General features: G+C 34.4%; 1 protein-coding gene across 1 annotated transcript; it reads left to right on the top strand.

Annotated features, from left to right (window-relative positions):
* Positions 1-1,021: 1,021 nt before the first annotated feature.
* LOC106476824 (protein kinase C, brain isozyme-like) lies at positions 1,022-10,720 on the top strand (the record flags this gene model as incomplete). The annotated part of the gene is made up of 8 exons (XM_013937445.2): positions 1,022-1,161; positions 1,967-2,143; positions 2,811-2,902; positions 4,315-4,377; positions 4,883-5,021; positions 9,221-9,301; positions 10,106-10,213; positions 10,580-10,720. Coding segments are annotated over exons 1-8 (858 nt in total), but the record flags the coding sequence as incomplete, so codon positions are not given.
* Positions 10,721-11,227: the final 507 nt, after the last annotated feature.

Raw genomic sequence — 11,227 nt, 5'->3', positions numbered from 1 at the left:
ACATGATACCAAACACTACCGTTGTTAACATTACTGTTTTAGGGCTAGGTTTAAACAGTTTTTATCTAACTGTAAACTGTATCTATGTTCTTTCTACTGAGTTAAATCATACAGACAATAACGTTGTTAACATTACTGTTTTACGCCTAGGTATTTTTATCTAACTGTAAACTGTATCTATGTTTTTTCTACTGAGTTAAATCATACAAACACTACCGTTGTTAACATTACTATTTTACGCCTAGGTATTTTTATCCAACTGTGAACTGTATCGATGTTCTTTCTACTGAGTTAAATCATACAGACAATGACGTTGTTAACATTACTGTTTTAGGCCTAGGTTTAGACAGTTTTTATCTAACTGTAAACTGTATCTATGTTCTTTCTACTGAGTAAAATGATACGAATACTACCGTTGTTAACATTACTGTTTTAGGCCTAGGTTTAGACATTTTTTATCTAACTGTGAACTGTATCGATGTTCTTTCTACTGAGTTACATGATACAAACACTACCGTTGTTAACATTACTGTTTTAGGCCTACGTTTAGACAGTTTTTATCTAACTGTAAACTGTATCTATGTTCTTTCTACTTAGTTAAATCGTACAAACAATAACATTGTTAACATTACTATTTCAAGCCTAGGTTTAGACAGTGTTTGTCTGACTGTAAACTGTATCGTGTTTTCGAAACAAGTTCTAGTAGCAGTCTTATTATTAGTTGTTATATATCTCAAGGTTTTTCTTTCTGACCAATGTTTGCTTTTTTTCATTTTTATGTATTTATTAAGAAAACACACTATATTTCTCTAGTATATATTGACCAAAGGTATAGTGAAGTGTTTTTCATTAGTCTTCCTTTATTTTTCCTGGTATTGTTGCACTGCAATTATTATGACATTTTCCATTTTTCCTGGTACTTTTTTCACCTCGAGCATTATGGTGTTTCTTTCTTAAGTTCAGTTGTTGTTTTTTAGTTCCTTCGGAAAAATTAAATACATCCACTTTTTTCTCTAGAGCCGAAACTATCATCAGGTTAACCAGATCAGTGACCGACTGAAAAACATCACTGACATCTACCAATCAGTTGATGACGAGAAAATAATGCGTGTATCAGATTTTGATTTCCTAATGGTTCTTGGAAAGGGGAGTTTTGGAAAGGTGAGACGGTATTGTTTTATCTCAATTAAAAAAGTAGTCTTAAGAGAAAAATTATAAAACTAACGTAATTAGGTCTAGGAACTGTATTGTCAGTTTGTGAGTTCTATGTTAAATATTATTATACCAGTAACAATGTACTAAGTGAAAACATGGCTTCCAGCAAGAATGTACGCACATTTTAGGAAGATACATTTTACCAAAACCTAGTCCAAAGTAGGAGACCCAAATAAGTTGCATGTTCTTCCACAATAGGGATAACTATAGTGAAACAGTTTATAACTAGAGTGAAAGTATTTACTAACAGGAGTGAAACTTTTACTAACTGGAGTAAATCTATTTACTAACTGGAGTTAAACTGTTTATAACTAGAGTGAAAGTATTTACTAACAGGAGTGAAACTTTTACTAACTGGAGTAAAACTATTTACTAACTGGAGTTAAACTGTTTACTAACTGTAGTAAAAATATTTACTAACTGGAGTAAAACTGTTTACTAACTGTAGTGAAACTGGTTAATAACTGGAGAGAAACAGTTTACTAACTGTGGTGAAACAGTTTACTAACTGGAGAGAAACAGTTTATTAACTGTAGTGAAACTGTTTACTAACTGGAAAGAAACAGTTTACTAACAGGAGTGAAACTGTTTACTAACTTTAGTGAAACTGTTTACTAAACAGGAGTGAAACTGTTTATTAACTGCAGAGAAACAGTTTACTAACAGGAGTGAAACAGTTTACTTACTGCAGAGAAACAGTTTACTAACAGGAGTGAAACAGTTTACCAAATTTGTGTTTTTGAATGTTTAGGTGATGTTAGCTGAAAATAAGAGGTCCCCTGGTGAACTGTATGGAATAAAAATTTTGAAGAAGGATGTCATTATCCAAGATGATGATATCGAGTGTACCATGGTCGAGAAGCGAGCGTTGGCTATTTGTGATAAGCCATCATTCTTAGTTCAGCTTCACTCCTGCTTCCAAACTGAGGTAAGTAACCAGCTTGGTCCACTTCCAGTCCAGTTTTCAGGATAACATGAAAAAAAAACAACTAAGATTGATGACAGTTTTCATTCAGTTCCATACCGACTATAAACTAAGATTGATGACAGTTCTCCTTCAGTTCCATTCTGACTCTAAGCTAAGATTGAAGACAGTTTTCCTTCAGTTCCATACCGACTATAAACTAAAATTGATGACAGTTCTCCTTCAGTTCCATTCTGACTCTAAACTAGGATTGACGACAGTTTTCCTTCAGTTCCATACCGACTATAAACTAAAATTGATGACAGTTCTCCTTCAGTTCCATTCTGACTCTAAGCTAAGATTGACGACAGTTTTCCTTCAGTTCCATACCGATTATAAACTAAGATTGGTGACAGTTTTCCTTCAGTTACATACCGACTATAAAAACCGAGTTTTAAAACCCGTGTTAGGCACAGGAAAGATAGCATATTTTTCCGAATTGTGCAACGAAAAACACGTGATACTTTATTCCTTTGTTGCTATATAATTTTTACCGATTTGTAAAGACAAAAATCTTAAAATTTAATTGTTATATTTACATTACATGTAATATGTCACAATGAAATATTTGTTGTTGAAATTGGTATCTGGATATATATATATATATATATAAATCAATACTTACTCCTAGGATCGGCTGTATTTTGTAATGGAATATGTGAGTGGGGGAGACCTCATGTTTCAGATCCAACAGACCGGAAAATTCAAAGAGCCTGTGGCCGTGTAAGTAACTATTTAATTTTCTTGTAACTTGCGTTTCCATCCTATATCCGTGCAAGTATCTTCTATTTTTGTCGTAAGGGTCGTTTGCATATTCTAAGAAAAATTTCTTTCCTTGTAATTATTATATCATCATCTTTTCTAATTTTGTGTCCCTTAGTGGGATAGCGGTAAGTCTGAAAGTTTATAACGCTAAAAACCAGGTTTCGATACCCGTGGTAGGCACAGCACAGATCGCACATTTTATAGCTTTGTAGCTTTTTGCTGAACTACAAACAAATAAGGCCCAGTATGGCCAGGTGGTTAGGGTGCTCGACTCGCAATCTCGTCCCACCAAACATGCTCGCCCTTACCAGCCGTGGGGGCGATATAATGTGACGGTCAATCCTACTATTCGTTGGTAAAAGTGTAGCCCAAGAGTTGCCAGTGGGTGGTGATGACTAGCTGCCTTCCCTCTAGTCTTACACTGCTAAATAAGGGACGGTTAGCGCAGATAGCCCTCGTGTAGCTTTGCGCAAAATTCAAAACAAACAAACAAACAAATAAATGCTAACTTTGTTGTATTGTGTGCTGGAATAATTTTAGTGTGAGTCAGAAAAATAATTCTCTTTAATGACAAAACTTACTTTCATTAAGATTTCTTGTCGTCTGTGTCATGATGTTTCTCTATAATGACAAAACTTGCTTTCATTAAGATTTCTTGACGTCTATGTCATGCTGTTTCTCTATAATGACAAAACTTACTTTCATTAAGGTTTCTTGTCGTCTATGTCATGCTGTTTCTCTGTAATGACAAAACTTACTTTCATTAACATTTCTTGACGTCTATGTCATGCTGTTTCTCTGTAATGACAAAACTTACTTTCATTAACATTTCTTGACGTCTATCTCATGCTGTTTCTCTGTAATGACAAAACTTGCTTTCATTAAGATTTCTTGACGTCTATGTCATGCTGTTTCTCTATAATGACAAAACTTACTTTCATTAAGATTTCTTGACGTCTATGTCATGCTGTTTCTCTGTTATGTATTTACACTACACTATAATTGTTATGTATTTACACTACACTATAATTGTTATGTGTTTACACTACACAATAATTGCTATGCATTTACACTACACTATGATTGTTATGTATTTACACTACACAATAATTGTTATGTGTTTACACTACACAATAATTGCTATGCATTTACACTACACTATGATTGTTATGTATTTACACTACACTATAATTGTTATGTATTTACACTACACAATAATTGTTATGTGTTTACACTACACAATAATTGCTATGCATTTACACTACACTATGATTGTTATGTATTTACACTACACTATAATTGTTATGTATTTACATTACACTATAATTTTTATGTATCTACGCTACACCATTATTTTTATTTTATACCAGTTTTTACGCAGCGGAAATTGCTATCGGGTTGTTCTTCCTTCACAGTCAAGGGATAATTTACAGGTTAGTTTCTCGTGGTTTTGTTTTTTAATTATAAAAAAAATCCATAATTAGTTATTTTTAGAAGTGAAACTTTTGTTATCTTTATGCAACTAGACAGTATCTTGGAGAGGATATGTTACCCTAAATGTTAACTAAAACTATATATCTTGGAGAGGATATGTTACCCTAAAGGTTAACTAAAACTGTATATCTTGGAGAGGATATGTTACCCTAAAGGTTAACTAAAACTGTATATCTTGGAGAGTATATGTTACCCTAACTGTTTACTAAAGCTGTATGTCTTGGGGAGTATATGTTACCTTAACGGTTTACTACAGCTGTATATCTTGGAGAGGATATGTTACCCTAACGGTTTATTAAACCTGTATATCTTGGAGAGTATATGTTGCCCTAACATGTGAAGACCCCAGAGAACCTGGTGGATAAAATATTAAATTAGGGTTATCGTCACGCGCTTGTTGATATTTTCAATACCTGCATAGGATGTATTTCTATTTCATTACAGAGACCTCAAGCTTGACAATGTACTTTTAGATGAAAACGGTCACATCAAAATAGCGGATTTTGGAATGTGTAAAGAGGGAATTTTAAACAATCAAACTACGAGAACGTTTTGTGGAACTCCTGATTATATAGCACCAGAGGTAATATCTGTCATTTCTTTTAACTCCTGATTATATAGCTACAGAGGTAATGTCTGTCACTTCTTTTAACTCCTTATTATATAGCTCCAGAGGTAATGTCTGTCACTTCTTTTAACTCCTTATTATATAGCTCCAGAGGTAATGTCTGTCATTTCTTTTAACTCCTGATTATATAGCTCCAGAGGTAATGTCTGTCATTTCTTTTAACTCCTGATTATATAGCTACAGAGGTAATGTCTGTCATTTCTTTTAACTCCCGATTATATAGCTACAGAGATAATGTCTGTCATTTCTTTTAGTGTTCTTCAAACATACACATTCCATGTGTGATAACACAGGTCTGCGAATTTGGTCTTCATAAAAGTTGTTTTGGTTTTAATAACAGAATTTCCATAATTCAGCTACGCAGATTTCGAAAATAATGTTCATTTTTTTTCTATCACGTAAGGATTTTTTACAAACCGGGGAAAAAAACTCTTGCTTAGATCATATTATTATTTCGTTTACCACAATGAAATTTTTTTATTATTATATTTGTTTGTTTGGAATTAAGCTCAAAGCTACACAATGGGCTATCTATGCTCTGCCCACCACAAGTATCGCAACCCGGTTTCTAGTGTTGTAAGTCTGCAGACATACCGCTGTGTCACTGAGGTGCATTTTATTTGTTAACAAAAATACAAACAAGCTGAAGAAAAGGGAAGAACACTGATGTCAAACGAATATGTATCCTCATTCATCCTGATTTTTCTTTTTTTTTGGGGGGGGGTGAAATCTACATCTTTTAGTCTCAAAACTACGTGTTGTGGTCTTTCTTTTATGTATGACGTCTGGAGCATTTCGTTTCAATGACCAACAGTAATCAGCCATCATACTGATGTTTCACCTTCCCTGATACCTCCTCTCCATTTTCTTGATGTCTTGATGAAACCTTTTCCCATAGTTCTTCGCTGACGGCACCAATATTTTCAGGGAAACAGTCAATATGTGAGTGTAAGAAATGAACTTTCAAGTTCATATTACAACCCAACTCTCTGAATTTATCGAGCATGTTATTGACAATATTTTTGTAATTTGGGTCCTTGTTGTTTCCTAAAAACTTGTCAATAACATCTTTAAAGACAATCCATGCCTCTTTTTCAACTTTCCTCATTGTCGTTTCGAACTGTTCATCCGAAGTCAATTTCTTAATCTGATGCCCAACAAAAATCCCTTCTTTAAGTTTTGCTTCTGAAAGAGCTGGGAATTGCCAACATAGATACTTGAAACAGTTGCTAGCTTTGTCTAAGGCCTTTACAAACTGCTTCATCAAGCCCAATTTTATGTAAAGTGGAGGTAATAGTTTTTTTTTTGTGTCACGTTCAATGTTTTTCGATCTTGGTGTCAGGCTGACTCTGCGTGGCCATTGCTTCCTTATCCAGTGCAAAACACATGGACACTTTGTATAACCAGATTTTTGACCCAACAACATACAAAGGACTTTTAAGTCTCCACAATGTAGCCAACCATATTCTTTGTATTTGACCTTATTAAGAAACATTTCGAGATTTTCATACGTTTCCTTCAAGTGAACCAAATGAGCAATAAGAACAGATGAATATATGTTACCATTGTGAAGGAGAACACCTTTTAGACTTCTTTTGGAGGAATCAATGAACAGTTACCACTTTCTTGGTTCATAGACTGCAGCTCCTAGCATTCAGCAATATTGTTGCAATAAACCAGTGAACCTTCTTGTGGAAAGTATGGTATAAACCCTTTCTTACAATCTCTGTACCAGTAAAATGATGTCCCTGGAGAAAGTAAGTTCTTAGCCCGAAGTCTGGACCTAAAAATATCTGAAGAATCCTTTGGAAGGCCCAAATCTCTCACCAAATCATTAAGTTCACCTTGTGTGAAAAGTTGTGGTTCACCAGATATTTCAGGTTGAAAACAATCCCTATCATCATTCCTGTTGACACCAGATTCAGAATCAGATGAAACTGTATCATGAGTCTGGTGGAGTAGGTACAGGTACATCAGGTCCATGAGCAACAGGTCTTATTAGCAGATTGAAGGTTTGGATAAGAAAGTTCCTTTTTATTCAAGTGTTGTAGCCTTGCACGTTACATGAGCAAAAATAGTAGTCATTTCCGTGGTTTCTAGACTCAGGCCAGACCATTGCAATTCCAAAAGACAAAGACATTTTCTTACCTTTAGTCCATTGTCTCAACTTTTCGACACAAACGGTGCAAACTTTGTGCGGAGCCAATGATTTCTCTTGGTCCCCAAGATTTATTCCAAAACACGCGTAATACGCTTTTCTGACGAATTCTGTAATGTTTTGCCTTTGTTTCTTTACAACAAATCTACCACAAATATAACAGAATATATTTGGATCATTTACATAACTTCTTGTTGCCATAGCGACGAATAAATAATATTGAAAATAAAAAATAATAATATTAAAGTGGACACACAAACAAATACTATCCAGAAATGACACGTGATGCGGCCTGTTAACCGTTTATATACTAGCGGTGTGTTTCTTGTAGGTTCTAGAACGATCGATAAGACTCTCACGTCACGATTGGTCTAGAGAAATCTATAGCCGGCGGTTGTCAACATTTTAAGCATAACAAAATGTGACCCGATTTCAATGGAAATGATTCACTTATGTAAAAGTACATATGACGTTTTGTGAAAAATGTGTACGTGATGGAGAAAAATGGATATAATTTTCAGATTCAGCTTATGGAAGTTAATGTAGAACATGTAAAAATATCAAGACAATATAACCATCGCAGACCTGTGTAATTAGTTTCTGGTGTTAAACTGTGTTATTGCTATCTTTTATTGTTCCTCAGACATTCACATTCCAAATGTTATAATTAGTTTTTGGTGTTAAAATGTGTTAGTGTTATCTTTTAGTATTCTTCAGACATTTACATTAATTGTGTTATAATTAGTTTCTGGTGTTAAACTGTGTTATTGCTATCTTTTAGTATTCTTCAGACATTCACATTCCATGTGTTATAATTAGCTTCTGGTGTTAAACTGTGTTATTGCTATCTTTTAGTAGTCTTCAGACATTCACATTCTATACTTTGAGTCTGGTGTTAAAATGTGTTAACGTAGTTACATATTAATGTTCCAAATATATTACATTTTAAGTATATTCAGTGACATAACAACTGGCTTTCATTACTATTAGTTTCCATCATGTGTGCCAATATCAAAACTATCTATCTGTCTTGATCACAAAGTAACGAATCAAAATTTTCACGATGATTTCGAAGAATTCACTTGTTTTTGTTACAAATAACAAAATGTAAGTTTGAAACTTAATCTGACATTTATCTGTGACTCTTCATTTACATTATCGAGTTTTTAAGTTATGTATTACATATTTGTTTTAATGGCCGTATTGTTTATTGTATACTTAAGCTTACGGTTTGTCCCTCAGGAACAGAGCTGTAAGTTTACGGGTCTATTTGTCCCTTAGGTACAAAGCTGTAAGTTTACGGGTCTGTTTGTTCCTTAGAAACAAAGCTGTAAGCTTACGGGTCTATTTGTACTTTAAGAACACAGCTGCGAGTTTACGGGTCTGTTTGTACTTTAAGAACAAAGCTGTGAGTTTACGGGTCTGTTTGTACTTTAGGAAAAGAGCTGCGAGTTTACGGGTCTGTTTGTACTTTAAGAACAAAGCTGCGAGTTTACGGGTCTGTTTGTACTTTAAGAACAAAGCTGTGAGTTTACGGGTCTGTTTGTACTTTAAGAACAAAGCTGCGAGTTTACGGGTCTGTTTGACCTTTAAGAACAAAGCTGCGAGTTTACGGGTCTGTTTGTACTTTAAGAACAAAGCTGTGAGTTTACGGGTCTGTTTGTACTTTAAGAACAAAGCTGCGAGTTTACGGGTCTGTTTGACCTTTAAGAACAAAGCTGTGAGTTTACGGGTCTGTTTGACCTTTAAGAACAAAGCTGTGAGTTTACGGGTCTGTTTGACCTTTAAGAACAAAGCTGTAAGTTTATACGTCCGTTTGTCAGTCAAAAACAAAGCTCCATGTGTACGTGTATTCTTATTATTTATTCTGGTAACAATTTTTCAAGAATCAATATATAGAAGTTATATTCACCTCCTAAATGATTTTTCTTTAAATCTATCGTATTATTTGCTATAGATAATACATAAATCTTAACTGAGTTTTCGTTCATTATAGATAATTCTGTACGAGCCGTATAATACGTCAGTCGACTGGTGGGCCTATGGAGTTCTTTTATACGAAATGCTAGTTGGTCAGGTAGGTTTTGGTTTTCATTTATACAGAATTGTACCCCACTAGCCCAACCCCCAAGCGATACGAAGCAAGGAGGCAAATGGAATTAAAACTATATTATAATAAGAATTACGATGATGATCATAAGATTAAAACTGGTCTTCAGTGTTTAAAATTTAATTTGCGGCTAGGGGTATCTGGGAGCAATGGTCGTATTTAACCTTTTACCTTGTCGTCCAAGGTCGTACGACTCTGGTTGTCGTCAAAACTGCTGGTTAAATTTTGTTTCTTCCGTGATACAGTACATATTTAATAAATATTTTGTCATAGGTAATTGATTATACTAAAACAAGTGACCTAGATGGTTAAGTACTCCCTCCCTCCCTCCTCCTCCTCCCAGCTACAGATTTTTACTTTGACCACTGATTGTAGTTGATTTTTCGTGGCCCTTGAAAATGCAACTGACAGATTTAGTGTGATTTGGATCTGCTCATCATCAAAGATTTTAGAATTCTCACTGTTGCCACCTGGTGTTGACAAATATAACTTTCAAATAAAATTTCAATCTGTAATGGATTTTAGTATTTTCTCCTGTAAAGATTATACTTTTCTTGTAGAACTTAAACGCGGCAATATTAGCACACCTTAAACTTCTCCGTTTCTTCTTTCACCGGTAGGGGGATCTGTTCGTATAAAATTTTGGGATAAATGTTTCCCATATTATGTTACACGTGCTTTATACATTTAATAAAAGCAATAAAAATATAAGAAAATGTCTGTAAAATAGTGCGATCTTCATAAGTTGGTAAGTGTCATCTTATTTCTCAGCCTCCCTTCGATGGGGAAGATGAAGAAGAGTTGTTTGCTTCCATCATTGACCAGAACGTCTCTTACCCAAAGTTTTTATCAAAAGAAGCCAAGGATGTCTGCAAAGGAGTAGGTTAATCAATTTGTGTGTGTGTGTGTGTGTGAAACGCCTTTAACCCGAGTGGATACTTGCGGATTTTTTCATTATTTTTTATTTTGTCCAGAGATATAAAGTTTAAAATAAAATAATGTTAAATTTGCACTGTAAAAAACAAAAGCCACCAATACCTGTTCCTTAGTTTCAAGGTGTTAAACCACTATTGTCTCCTATCAATCTTTCGGTTTTCTTTAATTTCTAGACCTTAAGCCTCTTCTTCTGATTCATCAGAGATCACTAATAATTCTTCGTTAATTTCAATATATTAAACCACTAGGTTAATATGTAGCAAAATATTATTTTACTTGTGGGTTTAACAAGCCTGTTTTGTAATTTAGTTTTTAACGAAAACTCCTTTCAAGAGATTGGGATGTGGGCCTACTGGAGAAGAAGACGTTCGTAATCATCCCTTCTTCAGGAGGATAGATTGGCAGAAGATTGAAGATCAAGAAGTTCAACCTCCATTTAAACCTAAGATTGTAAGTTCTTGATGATAAACAGGGGAGGTATAGCTTTATTTGAAACATTGAGGTACAAGCACTAAACAGGGGAGATATAGCTTTATTTGAAACATTGAGGTACAAGCACTAAACAGGGGAGATATAGCTTTATTTGAAACATTGAGTTACAAACACTAAACAGAGGAGGTACAGCTTTATTTGAAACAATGAGTTACAAACACACAAGGGAGGTAGAGCTTTATTTGAAACATTGAGTTACAAACACCAAAGGAAGGTAGAGCTTTATTTGAAACATTGAGTTAGAAACACACGAGGGAGGTATAGCTTTATTTGAAACATTGAGTTAGAAACACACGAGGGAGGTATAGCTTTATTTGAAACATTGAGGTACAAGCACTAAACAGTGGAGGTAGAGCTTTATTTGAAATATTGAGTTAGAAACACACGAGGGAGGTATAGCTTTATTTGAAACATTGAGTTAGAAACACACGAGGGAGGTATAGCTTTATTTGAAACATTGAGTTA

This window comes from Limulus polyphemus, unplaced genomic scaffold, assembly GCF_000517525.1.
Source record: "Limulus polyphemus unplaced genomic scaffold, Limulus_polyphemus-2.1.2 Scaffold11731, whole genome shotgun sequence".
Classification (NCBI taxonomy): Eukaryota; Metazoa; Arthropoda; class Merostomata; order Xiphosura; family Limulidae; genus Limulus; species Limulus polyphemus.
The sequence above is the reverse complement of the archived record's forward strand: the minus strand, read 5'-3'. Positions and strand labels throughout refer to the sequence as shown.